An 18,081-nucleotide genomic window follows, 5' to 3' on the forward strand; every position below is an offset into this window, starting at 1 on the left:
ATGGAGGAAGAAGAAGAAGTGTTAGATTAGAGAAGAGTGGGAGTGTAGATTTCTTTCTGAAAACAGTGTTATTACTAATCAGTGCTATTACAATGTTAATCTAATTTTATCCTAGCACAAATGATACTCTGTGACAAGTATGGGTAGAAAAAAAGAGCAATTTTCCTTTATGTAAAATTTGAAGAATTTTGATGTTGGAACCTGAGATCTGATGTAATGAAGTTTACAAAATCAAAATGGTAGAAGGATCAAAGGTTTAGATCCTGAAGGGACCTTACAAGTTATGTAATCCTAGGGTCCTCCAGCCTGAGAGCCAAGTTTTTTTTATGTTTGAATGGCTTTTTGGCTAAATATGGCTTCTATATTTAAAAATTATTTTTTTATAATGAACACTTTTATTTAAAGTTTTGAGTTTCAAATTCTCTCCCTCCTTCTCTCCCTCCCCTTCCCCTTCCCTAAAGCAATAAGCAATCAGATATAGGTTCTACATGTGAAATTATGTAAAACATTACCATATTAGTCATTTTGTATAAGAAAACTCGAATAAAAGAAAGGAAAAATGAAATAAAGTGAAAAATACCATGCTTCAGTCTGTGCTCAATCAATATCAGTTCTTTCTTTGGAGGTGGATGGTATGCTTTATCATTAGTCCTTTGGGATTGTCTTAGGTCATTGTATTGCTGAGAATAGTTAAGTCATTCACAATTCTTCATCAAACAATATTGCTGTCACTGTACACAATGTTCTCCTTGGTTCTGTTCAATTCACTTGCATTAGTTCATATAAGTCTTTCCAGGCCTTTCTGAAATCATCCTGCTTATCATTTCTTATACATTAATAATCATATACCACAGCTTGTTTAGCCATTCCCCAATTGATGGACATCCCTTTGATTTCCAATCCTTAGCCACCACAAAAAGAGCTGCTGTTATAAATATTTTTGTACAAATAGGTATTTTTCTCTTTTTGGGATGTCTTTGGGATATAAACCTAGCAGTGATATTGCACTGGGTATGCACAGTTTGATAGCCCTTTGGGCATAGTTCCAAATTTGCTCTCCAGAATGACTGGATCAATTCACAACTCCACCAAAAGTAGATTAGCGTCCCAGTTTTCCCAAATTCACTCCAACATCCAACATTTTCCTTTTTTGTTGTATTAGCCATTCTGATAGGTGTGAGGTGGCACCTCAGAGTTGTTTTAATTTGAATTTCTCTGATCAACAGTGATTTAGAGGATTTTTTCATGTGACTAAAGATAGCTTTGATTTCTTTGTCTGAAAACTGCCTGTTCATATCCTTTGACCATTTATCAGTTGGGGAATTACTTGTATTATTATAAATTTGACTCAGTTCTCTATATATTTGAGAAATGAAGTCTTTATCAGACATACTTGTTGCAAAAATTATTTCCCAGTTTTCTGCTTTCCTTATAATTTTGGGTGCATTGGTTTTGTTTGTGAAAAAGCTTTTAATTAAAGTCTCTGAGCTCTTTTCTTCTTGGAGTGGTAAGATGTCATAAGGAGAACTGGACTCTGGTCTGGACTCTGGTCTGGAAAGCTAGACTCTGGTCTGGAAAGCTGGACTCACTTCTTTAGCTGTTGAACTGCTGGATTTTTATTAATCCTTAGCATAGCATTGTCAATTATCAAATTAATACATTCCATTACATTCCCCTCCTTTATATAATACAGGGTTGAGGTAGTTATGTAATCTATAATACTTCTTACCACCATGTGTCTGGATCAAAGCCAAATTTAGTAATGTGTTCATGACACCTGAAAATGTTATGGAAAGGTTACCATAGCACATCTCACGGTTCCAAGACATTCAGTAATTGTGCTAGGCCACAGGTAGATGGATTCTGATCATGCCATCAGACTAAGTGAAAGAAAAAGAAAACAAGTTAAGTTAAACTAGGTTATTTTAGGAGGGAGAGAGGAAGAAACTGGATTGTGTCCAGCAATTGTGGTCTACATAGTTGCCATCATAAGCAAACCATGGACTTACATGTACCCGTCTCTCCTCCTGTTGTACATATATTCCTCCAGGGCCTACATCAAGCTCATTGTACGAGCAGTTAGTCTCTGAAATGATGTTTCCATAATTCATAAATCTCATATTATGAGTATGATGGTGAAAATGCATGTTATGCTGCATAACTGAGGATATACTTGTAATCTATACAATAATTCCAAACCATACCCAGAGTATAATGACATATAAATGATAAATGAATGTAAATGGCTGATAATATTAGACAGTATTACATAATCTTTTTTGAGCAAGTAAACACATCATCTTATACATGAATTCTCTATCTAGTATGACAATAACAGATACTTAAAGTGATAATCAGTTTATCAAAAAGAAAACTTCAATCAGCAAGACTCAATATTCAATATGTTCATTGATAAATCAAGCAATAGGTTTCAATAACCCTTTTAAAAAAACATAATCCCATAAACAAAACTAATTAAACCCATGGTTCTCTCAAAAAAAAGAATTGTGATAGCTTCTGAGACCCAATGGCCCCACAGCATATACTTAAAATGTCTTTGAAAATTCACTTAGTTTACAAAATTGAGTTAAAAAGAAAGCAAAAGAAACAAGTCAAAACCAAACCAAAACCAAAACCAAAACCAAAACCAAAAAGCAAAAGATTTGCTAGGCACCCTTTTGTGCTCATGAGGAAACTTAAAAATGTGATGAATTCCAGGCCTTTTCAATGCCTTTCAAAAACAAAACAAAAAAAGATGGTTTCAAGGAACAAAGGTTAAGTAGGGGGAGGGGAAAGGGTGGGGGAGATTGAGGTTTCAAGGAACAAAGGTTAAATAGGAGAGGGGAAAGGGGTGAGGGAGATTGAGGTAGGCCAGAATATGAGGCCATATGCTTCAGTGGTTTACCTGCAGAAGGAAAAGCTTGTTAAGGTTAAATTATTATATTGCTAGAGTTTTGGGGTATACCACATCATTTTAACTGGTTCCCCAATTCTCTGCACGCCAAAGTGGCAGGGGTTTCTGAATTGTCATTGATTTTTCTAATGCTGTGGCTTTGTCTGTGCCACTAATTTGCCATAGGGCTTATTCAACTGATGAGTGATTACATTCAGCTGGTGATTCAGGGTCAGGTTTGCTCACTAGGAATTACATTCAGCTACTCTTCTGGGGTCAGGGTTATTCACTAATACTGATCTAGAGGGCCTGTGTCTAGCAGACAATCATAATACGTGTCTCCAACTGTGAGGGTCACATGGGATTCGTTACTCTGGGGAGGTGAATGGACTGGTACAAGGGCATTCAAAAAGTCCGGGTCTGGAAATATGTGGCTTTCAGCATCTATTTTCCATCCCTCCCCTTTGTCTCATCAATCCTGTGCCCCACTCTGAGGGAGACCTTGGTTACTTTGATTCTGGTTCTGTCTTTCTGTATCTCTCTGTTAGGGTCTATGGTTATTCTGATACTGTCTCTCTGTATTCCCCTGAAAAGATCCATTTCCATGCCTCCAGAGCTAGTGTTCCGGAAGTACCTTGAGAGCTAGTGTTCCTGGAAGTGCCCTTTAACCTCCCTTCAGGGAGCATTCAATCTTTCCTCCCCCAAAAGGGGAGGTTCTTCAAAAGCTGCCTATACCGCAAATAATTTTTACCACAAACCCTTGAAAAGACTTCCATTCCATGACTACACCCAGAGGACATCTGAGAAAAGACTTTCAAAGACTTTAAATGAACAGTTTTGTTTCGTTGATTTTTTATTCCCTTCTGTTGTTATGTACACCATTTGTAATATGTACTCTCTGCAGAGGCCCTCCCTCTGCTGGCTAGTGTCAAAGCACTGGTTCATGAGAGACCGCTCCTCTGGACAAAACTTTCCTCTCTCCCTTTTCTATATTGGTATTAACATATTGTTTGTTAGCATAGGGTATTATATTCTGTTATTTTTGACTGTTTCATCAAGGAAACATCCCGTGTTTCTTGAAGAAACAAAAGGGGGACTGTAATGATTGGAATGATGTCACCTGCTGGAGACTTACTGCAGGACACTCCACCACGAGGAGAAGGTGTCTGAGGGCAAGACATGCGGCTCTTTGGTGTCAGGAAGTGACGTTTGCTTGTGAGAGGAAGATGGGGCGAGGCTGGCGCTCTCGCTCTCTTTCATCAGGACTCTGGTTGAGAGTGAAGTTAAAGATGCGCTCTCCCTTTGATAGATAGATGAATCTAGGCCTTTTTCTCTCTCTTCACCAAATTCTTATTCTCCTTAATAAATGCTTAAAAGTATAAACTCTTGCTAAAGCTTACAGTTTATTGGCTACCATTCATTAGATATTTTAGACTAGCTAGAATTTTAGCCCCTTACAGAATGTCATGTCTAGGCTCTTTCTTTAATCATGGCTTTTCACCAGTCCAAAACTTCTTACATTATCTCTCCTCAATCTGTTTTTCTGATGAGATAATTTAATTTTTCTTCTACTTTTCATTTTTTTACTTTGTTTTATTCTTTCTTTCTTTCTTTCTTTCTTTCTTTCTTTCTTTCTTTCTTTCTTTCTTTCTTTCTTTCTTTCTTTCTTTCTTTCTTTCTTTCTTTCTTTCTTTCTTTCTTTCTTGGTGGGGCCATGATGGTTAAGTGACTTGCCCAGGGTCACACAGCTAATAAGTGTCAAGTGTCTGAAATCGGATTTGAACTTGGGTCCTCTTGAATCCAGGGCAGGTGCTTTATCCTCTGCGCCACCTAGATGCCCCCTGTTTTATTGTTTCTTGATGTCTTATAGAGTCATTAGCTTCCATTTTGTACAATTCTAATTTTTTTTTGTATTTAATAGAATTTTATTTTCCAAAATATATGTAAAAACAAAATTTTAACATCAATTTTAAAAAAACTTTGTGTCCCAATTTCTCTTCCCCACTCCATTCCCACCCCCCACCCACAAGAACTCAAGCAATTCAAAATAAGTTATACATGAGTTGTCATGGAAAAAGTACCATATTAGCTAGTTGGGAGAGAAAACAGTCAAAAACCCCAAAACTTCAGATTAAGGGATTGTCAAAGAGGGAAAGAAAAAAAAATTTAAAAATATGTTTCCATCTGTTTTCAGATACTATCAGTTCTTTCTCTGCAGATGGGCTGCAACAATTCTAATTTTTAAGAAATTATTTTCTTTAATAAGTTTTTGTATCTCTTTTTCCATTTGACCAATTTTGCTTTTTAAGGAATTATTTTCTTTACTGATTTTTTTGTACCTCCTGTTTCATTTGGCCTATTCTGCTACTTTTATTCTGTTTTTTTTAAAGGTATTTTCTTTAGTATTTTTAATGCCTCTTTTACCAAGTTAATAATTCTCTTATCATTATTTTCTGGCATTACTCTCATTTCTTTTTCCAATTTTCCCTCTACTATTCTTATCTCTTTCTTTAAATCTTCCAGGAATTCTTGCCGGACTTCTGTCCAATGAGTATTTCTTTGAGGCTTTGCTTCTAGCTGTTTTCACATTGTTGTCTTCTTTTGAGTTTGTCTCTTGGTCTTTCTCACCACTGTAGTAACTTTTTATGGTCAAGTTATTTTTTTCTTTTGTTTGTTCATTTTCCCTGCCTATTTCTTAAATTTGAACTTTATCATAAAGTTGTGCTATGCTCACCTGGAGATGGAGGCATACCATCCCAAGCTTCTGGCTTTTTTGTGCTGCTGTTTTCAGAAGTAGTTCTAGAGGTGGGCAAATTTTCTGTTCTTCCAAGCTCATGTAATCCAAGGAGAAGTGTGGTCACTATTTTTCTATTCTGGGAAGTGGTCTTTACCCAAGAAGGTCCCCTGTTCCCCTGCAGCTGCAAGTGTTTGTCATTCTTTTGGCCCTGGAACTGTGACAGGGCCCCTGCTCCCTTGTGACCAACCACAATCACTGTTCTTCACCCACAGCTATAATCCAGAGCTGGGTATCAGCAATACAGTTGTTGAACAGAACCAATCCTGTACCCAGTGTCAACAAAGGGTGCATTGTAATCTCTTCCCATTGCTGTTGTTGCCACTGCATGTACTCTAGGCTGCCCCCACCTCTGTGTCATAGACCTCTCCTGCATACCCTTAATGTTGTCTTAGGCTGGAAAAATGTCTCAGCCTGAACTTTTGTTCTCTCTCCTGCTCCAGAATTCTATTTGAGGCATTATTTCAAAATTGTTTGGAGGAGAACATTGGGAAATTTCAACTGGGTTTCTGTTTCTGCTCTTCCATCTTGGTTTCACCCCTGGTTTTTACATTTTATTATAAAGTTATATTGTATTTCAAAATCTGAGCTTTTTTTTTTTTTTTTGAGCGCTGTACTGTAACGATTGGAATGACACCACCTGCTGGAGACTTACTGTAGCAAAGCACCGCCATGAGGTGAAGGCCTCTGAGGGCAAGCCATGTGGTCAAGGTCCTTAGTGTCAGGAAGTGACGTTTGCTCGTGGGTACTGTCTATCAAGGCTACCAGCCAATCAACTTGAGGAGCCTCCCATTTCTGGGAGGAGGACATGAAGTAGGAAGTGGACGCTGGCAGAGGGGTTCTGTCTCTTTTTGGTTCCTGACCTCGCCATGGTGGGTCAGGTGATAGGGCCTCTTAGAAATAGTTAGATTTTTACCTTTCTCTCTGATCCTAATGCTCTTTAATAAATAATTAAACATTTAAATACTCTTGCTAAAGCTTATAATTTATTGGTGACCACTCATTAGATTTTAGATAGTTTAGCTAAAATTTTAGCCCTTTACAGTACAAAAACAGGTTGGCTGAATTTAGTTCTCAAGTTGTAGTCTGCCAACCCATGGTGGTCCAATCCCCTCTTTAAAATTAATTTTGAAACTAGAAAATCATCAACAAACACATATATAATATCCATATAGAAAGAAAACTAGAAAATGGGAGTTCTATATGAGATCATTAATCTACTACATACAGCTCTTAATATGAGATAGAGATTGAACTTGCAATTTCATTGACATAGGAAATTCCCCAAAGGAAACTTCTTCTATCAGTATTGGCTGGCCCCTTTTCTGGAATTTATAGTTTTAGTTGCCCAGGACACTGAGAAGTTGTGTGATTTGTGCAGGGTCATATAGCTAGTATATGTCACTATATATTAAATTTAATGAAGTAGTAACAATATTACATTGCTTGTCTGTATTGACCTCTGTACCCTCCTCCCCACCTCCATTCTGTGTCATCTATGTATTTTTAAAATGTTTCATTGTTTTTCTTTTCTTTCCTTTATTCCCAATTTTTTGTATAAGTATCATTAATCCTCCATCCCTATCCCCAAATCTCCCTCTCCCCCAAATAAAAGCCTTTTCTTTTGACAAAAAATGTATTGAGTAAATCCAGTTTTTATTGTAATGGTAGTGTCTGTAAATGTATCTCTCACTCTGCACATACAGCTGTCTTCTCTACATGCTTCATCATTGGTATTGTGGAGTTGAGATTGGTCATAGCACTGATCAGAGACAAGGAAATTGAGGCTTAAAGAGATCAAGTGATTTGTCCAAGGACACACAGGTGATAGACTTGGGATTTGAACCCAGGTACTTTAAATGTAAATCCACTGCTTTTCTAATTATGCCATGTTGCCTCCCAGAGATATATGACAAATAAAAAAAAAACAGTCTAGAAAGCAAAATTATCTAAGCTACATAATGCTTACAAATCTTACTATGGTGGGAATCAAAATAGCAAATTCACACACTTTTAAGGTGTCAGGTATTATTTTGAAAACATACTATGAAGCTTTATGAAAATTTTTTTTCTAGAATTGACTTTTAAAAAGTCAGGACAAGGGGCAGCTATATGGCGCAGTGGATAGAGCACTGGCCCTGGAGTTGGGAGGACCTGAGTTCAAATCCAGCCTCAGATACTTAACACTTACTAGCTGTGTGACCCTGGGCAAGTCACTTAACCCCAATTGCCTCACATAAAAAAAAAATTAACCCAGCACAAAGTAGAGTAAAAAACAGGAAGTTATAAATGAAAAAGTGCATATTTTAACCTAACAGATGGAAAAATAATGTATAATATCATAAAAACAATGAAAGAGCATAGACAGATGATTATTTATTATTAATCAGTCATATATAATCACATATATGACAAAGGAAAATATTTTAAACTGTATTTTAATTAAAATTAGTTACTACCTTACAATCATAAGGAATATAAAAATTCAGGGATTATTTCAAGGTAACAAGAAATCTAACAAAAAATCCATTATACCTTATTGTTTCCAAATCCATTTTACATTAGATTCATGGTGAGATGTCTTTCTTTGGTAAAGTTTATTTAGGCTGCTGGAACTGAGAGGGTAGAATTTTCATTTCAGTTTTCTTCTGATTATTACCTAATATATATTTATTCTTCTGATTATTACCTAATATATTTAGCATCATTACTTTTTAATATATACATATATATGTTATATGTATATTTTGAACTTAACAGCAAAACACAAAAAGAAAAGTTTATCTTTGTGTAATTTAGCTCTTTTACTTCTAGACTGAATGTTATAGAAGGATAGCCTCCCCGTACTTGTATTGATTACAAATTTGTATGAGTGCATAAATAACATATCTTTATTTTAAAAATAAGGTTCAGAAAAATACATTTATTTCTTGGCCTCATCAGTTTAAATCAAGTTGATTGTCAGTAGGTCTGAGTAGTTTAACTTTATGTAACAACCACATCTAACTGCCTCTAGTACCAGCCTCATTCTTAGCAATTCTTTTATGTTATATACCCCTTATTTCATTTTTGTTTATTTTTTCTTCTTACTGTAGTATAATTAAGCAATTTAAAAAATTAATAATTCCACAAGTGTATATTAAACTTTTTTTTCAAGATACTGAGCCAAGTGTTGAATGTGAAGCAAATTATTACTTGATTGCTTTTAAGTATATGAAACTGAAGTAAATGAAAATGAGAATGAATGAATTCACCAAGTTGATTTCCTTTAAACAAAGTCATATTGGAAAAAATAACCTCATTATATTACTAGTAGCTATAGTAATAGTATTACAGGCAAAATCTCTTTAGTAATAAACTCTAAAGGATATGTGAATTTCTTTGTTGTAGTATAACTCCTTCAAAGTTTATATACTGTTAAAATCACATTTGTAATCTCCAGGATCCAGAGAATAAACAGACCTGATAGTCTGTAAAAGCTTTGAGCTCCATAGAAGAAAGTTGTTACTGTCATGGCATTAAAATTGGGCATGCTTCACACATTTTTGTTTAAAGAAATAATGAGTTCTATTCACTATGTTATACTTAATAAAGTAGGAAAGTTGACCATTTTAGATTTTCAAAAAGGAATTAAAAAGCTGTCAACTAAAGAATTAAAATGTGTGTGTGTGTGTGTGTGTGTGTGTGTGTGTGTGTGTGTGTATTGGTGGGGCAATGAGGGTTAAGTGACTTGCTCAGGATCACACAGCAGGTTAGTGTCAAGAGTCTGAGGCTGGATTTGAACTCAGGTCCTCCTGAATCCACTGTGCCACCTAGCTGCCCCCTAAACAATTCAATTAAAGCCAGAACTGCCCATTTTTGAAATCTTTGAAGTTTTGCTATAATTATATTCATAATAATGGTTTTTTGCTTATATTATTCTAGAGATACATTATATATAGTTCATTTTTTTTTAAGTGAGGCAATTGGAGTTAAGTGACTTGCCCAGGGTCACACAGCTAGTATATGTTAAGTGTCTGAGACTGGATTCGAACTCGGGTCCTCCTGACTCCAGGGCCGGTGCTCTATCCACTGCGCCACCTAGCTGCCCCTAGTTCATTTTTTAAAACTATGGTTTTCATTATATATATATCCTGCCAGACTGTCCAATACTTTTTTTTTTCCTGGATGTGTTAACATCGAAACCTACTAGTTTATGATTATATTGTTTCAAATGAAGTTGAACTGACTTTGTCATAAGAAATGACAATTGCTTTCTTTCACAAAATGAATTCAGTTTTGCAAGTTATTGTATAGGGAGTCTTTAAATCGTTTATCAGGATACGGAATGTATTCCAAATAGAGTACTTAGTACCTTAGCAAAGAGTTAGAAGCAATGGGGCATAATAAAAAGAACACAAAATTTGTAGCCAAATGCCCAGATTTGAAATGAATGTTTGCTGCTTGCCACTCGTGTGAAGTTGGCAAATCTCAACTATTCTAATCTTTCTTTTACTCCTCTTTAAAAATGAGGGGCAATTGGTACTAACGTACCCCTAAGTTCCCTTCCAGTTTTAAGTCCTGTGAGTTTCAAAACAATTTTTAAATTTAAATCTTTCCTATGCAGCAAGAGTAGCTGATTCATTTAACAGTTGAGAAAATCAATGTACAGAGAAGTAAAGAGACATATTAAAAATATATTAGGAAAGTCAGAAATGTCCCCAAAGTATCTTAGATAACTAACACATGCTGTTTATTTCCATGTATTATAACATGTGCAACTTGAATTATTTTTGTGAATAATTATTCAGCTATAAGATTTTATGAACTTATAGTAATGTAGTATTGCTATTAGCTCTATGGTTGTGATTTTGAATGTTGTCATTTGATAATATTTATTGTCACACCTTGAAATAGTCTAGTAATAGGGTATTATATTGAAAATTTTAATTTGCCCATCCTTGCTAGCCAAAGAAGCAAGGAAGTGGAAAATTTTAAAGTGTGATATTTAAAATAAAAATTTTAATATTAAAACTTATTACAAATTAAAGTTCATTCAGTAAACTTATTAAAATGGTTTATGTAAAATATCATATTATAAGATGGCATTTTTGTTTCTTAATCAACCCAAATATGTAATATCAGTATGGCTGAACAAATTCAAGTCTGAAATTGTGTATGTTTGAATTTGTATTGCCATGCATAAGGAATTTTATTGTGAACCAAATGGGGCTTAGCAATGAAAAGACTTTATATAATCTGTGTGCTTTAACCGATAAGGAATTGTTGAACTAAAGCCCAGTTTTTGACGTAATCCAGTTTCGATAGTAAGTGACTCGAGTATAGACGCCAGGCTTATTTGGAAGAGCACATTCATGTCCCCAGCTCACGATTCCAACAAGGAACCAGATGCCTCTAGAATCTGAACTAACCAGTGGTCCACCTGAGTCACCCTAGAAAGAAAAGCAACACAAGCATTAGAATTCATTGTATTTTCTATTCCTTTTACTAAGACAATATGAGTAATAATAATAATAATGATAATAAGTAATAACAGTAAGGAAAGAACTAGATAGAGCAATAGCATAATGAATGACTAATTTATGTTTTTCTGTATCTCTGTAGAATTATTCAAACAGCTTCTTCAAATTTAGTGGTTCCAAGACATATCTTAGAATAATTGTTGTTTGTCCTTCATTCTCGAAGAGGACCATGACATCAGGGTGATGGCATGCCTTGCAATGAATTCGATTTAAGTGAGGGAGGGCTGTGCAAGGTCACCAACCTCATTCTTTCCTTCAGAGCCATCTGGGTCTGGAGGCAAGATATATATCAGGATGATTGGAGATGGCCCCAGATGTTTGAAGCAATTGGGGTTAAGTGACTTTTCCAGGGTCACACAGCTAGGTGGCACAGTGGATAAAGCACTGGCCTTGGTGTCAGGAGTACTTGAGTTCTTAGAATAAAATAACAGAATCAAAGAACTTTAAATCTGAAGGAACTTAGCTACCATCTAGTCAAACTTATTCACAAAAGCAACTCCCACTATAATATCCAATGATGGTAATCTATTGTGTTAGTGTCCATGAAGCCAACAAGGAATGTGCAGGATTTCACACTAGTAGGTATAGAAGTACCATTTGGCTCTATTTTAGTTTCTTCTGTTGCCAGAGAACAATTATTGGTTTTCTTTGCCCTGTGTCTCTTGTGAGTCTTTAGGAGATATACCGGAAAAAAACAATTCTATTCCTGTTCCATTAGATAAACTTCTAATAATTTTGTTGTTGTTGAGTAACTATAAGATGGCATTATTGATCTTTTGAGGGGAAGAGGTTCTAGACTACTTTGACAGTGTGATAGAGCCTATGGACCTTACTCAGAATAATTTTTAAGTACACAAAATAAATACATACAGTTACAGAGAAAACTAATTCTATTGAAATAAAGTTAACATATATATTTTAAGTTTGTAAACCTCAGGTTAAGAACCTCAGTTCTAGGAGGACCACTTTGCAGTTGATTAACAGAGAGACCACAAGACTTTTAATTAGGTATGATACTTAATAAATGGAGTTTGAGGTGCATTAAAGCTGCTCTTTAGGAGAGGAACTGCCTAGCCCTAGTTTGAAACCATGTTTATTCAGTGGCAAAATTTCCTTTTATCCTGACCAGTTTCCCCATTCCATCTGAGTATACCAGGGTGACACAGATTCCATCTCATCCCCTTCAAAGGCATTCTTATTCTCCCAGAAATTTATAAAACATGGTTCTTGGGATATTGACTTGAAGGAGTAGATTCCAAAGGAATAAAGTTTATGCATAATACATTGGTATTTTATCTGTGGCGAACCACGGTGTATGAGTGCCTGACCTACTTGTCCTGACGAAGCAGGATGAGTGGCCAGACTTGATTATCACTGTGAGGGACTGCCCTGCTCTGGTTTTTATAGACTTTATTGAGGTAGGCAATAATAGCAATTGACATTTATTATAACTTTAGAATTTGCAGAGTACTTAATGTATATGATCTCACTTGGGCCTTGCAAAAACCCTGTAAGGTAGGTATCATTGTCCTCTTTTTATAGGAGAGGAAGTGGTGGCTCAGAAAAGTTCTTACTTGGTTGTGGTCTTACAGCTTGTAAGTGGCTGAAGAAGAATTGAAACTCTAGTCTTCCTGATTCCAGGTGTGGCATTCTATTTACTATGCCATGTTGCCTCTCTGTAAGCCACAGTTGATAACAGGTTTTTGTTTATCCATATCCCATCTCATGCCTATATGCCCATATTTTTACCATCTTACTGAGATTACTAGCCCTTTCCACTGTATCTCCTGTTTATGTATGTATTTTTGCTAAGAAAACATTGTTGCTTTTACTGCCAAAAATACACATGCATCTGCCTCAGAGAATATACATTATTAACAGAGATGCCAGATATCTATCCACATGCACTTAAGACCTTATATAAAATTGTCCCAATGACCTCAATCATATTGATAGGAATCCACCTTAGTTTGGCTCCTTGGTCCTTAGTAAAGACATTCTTTCACCCCCTTTCCCTTTCTTCTATTTCCACTTTTTTCTTCTTCCCCTTTCTTTTCATACCTACTTTTTTCCTTTTCCCTTTCTTCCCTTTGCTTTTCCTTTCCCTTTCCTATTCAGTAAAGTAAGAATAGGCAAAGATCAGCATCCAAATTAAAATATCTTAAATAGCTTAATATCTTATAAGCTTTCATTTAAGTGTGGATGGAGATAATTAATAGGAGTGTTGAGATATCATCTCTTTAGTAAATATTTTGAGTAAACCATTTGTTTTTATCCTCAATAATGTCGACTCAGATTATGTTCCATCCACAAATGAGATGAACTCAACTGAGGTAAGTGCAGTCAGCTCTCTGAAATGTTAGTATCTAGCAATCAACCTTTTGCAAATAACTAGCATAGAATTGTGATGGTTGTAGCAGAGATTTGAGATGGCAAGAATTTAAAGTAATTTGGGGGTAGAATCTACCATGTTCAAGATATTATTTACCTGCACTGGACCCATAAAATAAATTTGGAATCTTGACCAAGGCCTAGTCAATAATCATCCAAAATTAAGTAACTGGCACCTTATGCCAAGTAGCTTGGCAAGTACTATATTTTTATATAATTTCAAAAAATATAAGTAATTTCAGGCTACAGATATACCTTTAAAGCAATGTTTTAATGAAAGCAATTCTGTATGTGCCTAATGTAGTGTGGCTAGGATAATATGCTGACTACCTCCTGAAATAACAAGTGACTTTCCCATAGAGTGCATACTTTATGCATGTGATAATTCATGTTGAAGACTTGTCAATAGATCAACAGGCATTTATAAAGTACCTAGTATGTGCTAAACACTGGGAATAAAATGATAAAATAGTACCTGAGCTTGAGGACCAGTCCCTTCACTTGGGGAAGATAAATTTGGCAGTACTACAAAGAATGGGTTAGAACTTATGAATAGATTGCATTCCTTATGGTCCTCCATTAGGATCCATTTGCTGGAAAAGACAACATAGCCCAATCTCTTCATTTTACAGATAAGGAAACTGAGGCTAAGGGAAGTAAAGTATCTTTGTAAGGTCACACAAGTAAGTGGCAGAGGCTGGATTTTAACCCAGGTCTTTTGCCCACAGATTCAGTGTTCTTTCCATTATACAACACTGCTTCCCATAGGTCTTTCAAAACAGAGGCTAAGCTAGGATCCCTCATGGCCTAAAAAGGGTGTTGTGGTGAGGGAGATTCTTTATCACTAATACTTCTAGCAGAGTTGACAAATATAAACTGGTATCTGTAGGGCGAGTTGGTTCAGGGCTATACCTTCCATACTCCTCTAGACAAAGATACATTGTCATGAACAGAGTACAAAAGACTTCATCTTTTGATGCAGCGCATCTTTAATGATAAAATTTGATTATTCTGAAAAATGATCCCTATAAGATTAACATCAAAGATAAAAGCATGATGGTGGAAATGGACTACTTGACTCCTGTCACAGAAAACGTTTCTTTGTCAAAGTGTACAAAGTTCTTTTCTGTTGATGACATTCTTAATAACTAGGAAGCACTTGGTGCCTCAGTGCCATCTGTTATTTATATGATTAAGCATAGTTCTAAAGCCATAAGTCAGTTTATGTTAATTGGTAGCTTACAGTCATTGAAATGTATTAACTGAAATTCTGAAGTCAGTAACTTGACATTCTGGAAAGCATCCTCATGCTGATGAATTCAATGCTATGGAATGTGTTTCCTGCTCCTACCCTCTGTTAAAATGCCAACATGTTTAATGGGTGGGCCCTACCATGACTTCTCCTAACTTAGCTGTACTCATTAGGCCATGGACTTATACACTTTTCCTATTCCATAATGTCTTTTGGGCCTCAAAGGTATGATGTAAAGTGATAACATCAGGAAAACACCTCTACCAATTCTAGGATGTCATACTGTGTGTGCTAGATTACATGCCCTTTTCCTGGGCACAAATCTTTATAGGTTCAGTAAATACTGACTCCTTGGGTCAGAGATATCCTACACAATGTATCTTCCCCTCGTCCATCCAGAATTAGAGGTGGTTAAAGACTCAGATTGTATAGATTGCTTGCTAATGTTAAAAAAAGACACTCAATCTCCCTACTCCAGTCATTTTCAATGGCTGTCCCTCATGTATGGAATTCTTTCCTTCCTTATCTCTGCCTCCTGGCTTTCTTCAAGTATCATTTAAAATCCCAACTTCTATGGGAAGCATTTCCTAATCCCTTTTAATTTTAGAGCCTTCCTTCTGTTAATTATTTCCATTTTATCTTATATATAGCTTGTTTGCATAGTTTTTTGTACAATTTCTCCTCCATTAGATTGTGAGCAGAGGCTATCTTCTGTCCTTCTTTATATCTTCAGTTTAGCACTATTCTGGGCATATAGAAGTTGCCTAATAAATGTTTATTGACAGATTGGCTATGGGTTGGGATTGAATATAACAAAGACTTGTGCTACATATAGAAGATATGCAGTGAGAAGGGTGAGTGTAGTTGGCAGTCTAGAGGATTGAATTTCTGTGTAATTGGGATAGAGCATTTTTGCCAATTTTAGGGAAGATATATTGGTATGGATGTCAGGACAAGAGTGCCAGACTTGATCTTCTATATTCAAATACTTCCTGGCAATATGACATTCATGGAATTTCTATTTTTGTCACTTTGAATACTTATTGGGTGGGCTATATAACATCCTGGGTAACATTTAATTTTCCCAGGTAGTCATTAATCCTGCTATGAGTATTGGGGGAAAACCATGAGGGGGGGGGTTATAGAATGCTATATTCTGTCTAGATGACTGGATTGTATTATTTTAACAAAATTCTTCCTAGTCATCCTGATAGTATAAAGTGTAGCATCAGTAATACTATGGCAGAGTTAATGAAATTTGTGCTTTCTATCCGTCTGACTGAGTGTGATATGCTACAGAAGATCAATCTTTACCTAAACAGTAGGGACATTATTGTCCAGAAATGTGGGAAAAATTGGATCCCTTGGTTATAGATGATATTAGAGGTAGGATAGAGAATTACAAAATTTTCCTCAGAAATAGGTGGGTTGTGTTGGCTGTTGTTCCCATGTTTCAACATGGAAAAGGAAGTTAGGTAACTTGGTAAGGATGTCCATTACCAAGATTGTATCATATCCCTTAAAAAGGGAGTAGGTATATGATGAAAGCTGACATTACTTCTACCCACTAATGGATGGTAGTCGGCTCAGATTACAGCAGGTATCCTGAATACCCCAATGAGTTTTGGCCTAAAACATATTTTCATGCCCGGGTTATTATAAAAGAAATATATCATGGATCATTGAGTTTTATCGATTTTAAAAGGGTAGAACACCATTTAAGATCAGCCTTACATTGGGATTAAGTATCATGTCTAACTGGACAGTGAACAAGTAGGCCTATATATGAACCAGGGTGGTAGAAATGTCAGAGAAGAGAAGGCGGCATTTATTAGAGATATTACAAAGGCAGAATCAACAGGACATAACAACTGAATGAATTTGGGGGATGAGGGAGTGTGGAGTGACGTATGAAATCTAGGTTTTGAGCCTGAGTGACTGGGAGATTATTGGTGCCCTTCAAAGTAATAGGGAAATTAGGCAGAATGGAAGGGTTTGGGTTTTTTTGGCAGGGGAAATATAAATTAAGTTTTGAATGTTTTGAGTTTTGAAATGCCTATGGGACATCCAGTTCAAGATGTTTAATAGTCAGAAAAGAAGTTAAGGGTATGCAAATAGATCTGGGAATCATCTGCATAGACATTATAGTTGAGTATGGGAGACAAAAATCACCAAGAAAAATCGTATAGAGGGAAAAGTGAAGAGGCCTCCAAAAAAGACTGAGGAGTGGTTAGACAGGCAAGAGGTGAACTAGGAGAGAGCAGTGTCATGAAAACCTAGAGAGAAGAAAGAATTAAGGGGAAGAGGGTAATCAACAGTGTAAAAGGCCTGCAGAAAGGTCAAGAGAGATGGGATGAGAATTGAAAAAAGACCATAAGATCCAAATCAAATAAGATAACACTGGTAACTTTGGAGAGATCAATTGTCAATTGAGTGATGACTTTAGAAACTGGATTTCAAAGAATTAAGAAGAAAATGAAAGGAAAATAAGTGGAGTCACTGATTATAGATGTCTTTCACAGGAAATTTAGCCATGAAACGGAGAGAAGATATAGCATGACAGATAGTAGATATGAACAGATCAAGTGAGGATCCTTGAGACATGGAAATGTTTTAGACAGTCATGAAGCATCTGGGAAGACAAATTGAAGATTAGTGGTAGACTGGGCAGGATAGAGGTCACAGTCTGCTGGAGGAGACAGGATAGGGAGTATAGGGAGAGTTGCCTTGGAAAGGAGGAGGATCACCTCTTACTGTGAAATAGGGGTAACAGAGAAGATAGTGGCAGAAGGCATCTGGGTGATATGAAATGAGGAAGTAGGGAGAAGATGGAGTTCTTCATGAATGACCAATTCAATTCAATTTTTTTCCATGAAATAGGAAGCAAGGTTTTTAGCTGAAAGAATGGAGAGAGGGAGAATTATAAGAGGTTTGAGGAGGGATGAAAAGTTTTTAGAAGAGTTGCTATTGTCAGTAGCATAGTGAATCAGGGAGGTATAAAAAAATCTTGATTCAGTGAGGGCTCAGTTAAAATTGTATAAAATAAATTTGTAGTAGATTCAGATGGAATCGTTTCATGATTTTTTCCAGCTTTGTTCAGTAGCATGTAAACAGTAGCTAAGGTAGAGGTGGGTAGGAACAGTCTAACACTAGGGCATAGTAGGAAAACATTTGTAATAAGATGAAGGGGTAAGGGACTAGAGAGTAGAGGATAGTATAGAGTTGAATT

The 18,081-nt window shown here is 36.0% G+C and overlaps 1 protein-coding gene across 1 annotated transcript in view; it reads right to left on the reverse strand.

The window, feature by feature from the left end:
• Positions 1-10,957: 10,957 nt before the first annotated feature.
• The window catches only part of LOC122732955 (transmembrane protease serine 11C-like), a 101,632-nt gene continuing 94,508 nt past the window's right edge, over positions 10,958-18,081 (reverse strand). Inside the window, exon 9 of the mRNA XM_043973409.1 lies at positions 10,958-11,119. Within this exon, the coding sequence (XP_043829344.1) occupies positions 10,958-11,119 (162 nt within the window). The remainder of the gene's footprint in view (positions 11,120-18,081) is intronic.

This window comes from Dromiciops gliroides, chromosome 6 (assembly GCF_019393635.1).
Source record: "Dromiciops gliroides isolate mDroGli1 chromosome 6, mDroGli1.pri, whole genome shotgun sequence".
Lineage (NCBI taxonomy): Eukaryota > Metazoa > Chordata > Mammalia > Microbiotheria > Microbiotheriidae > Dromiciops > Dromiciops gliroides.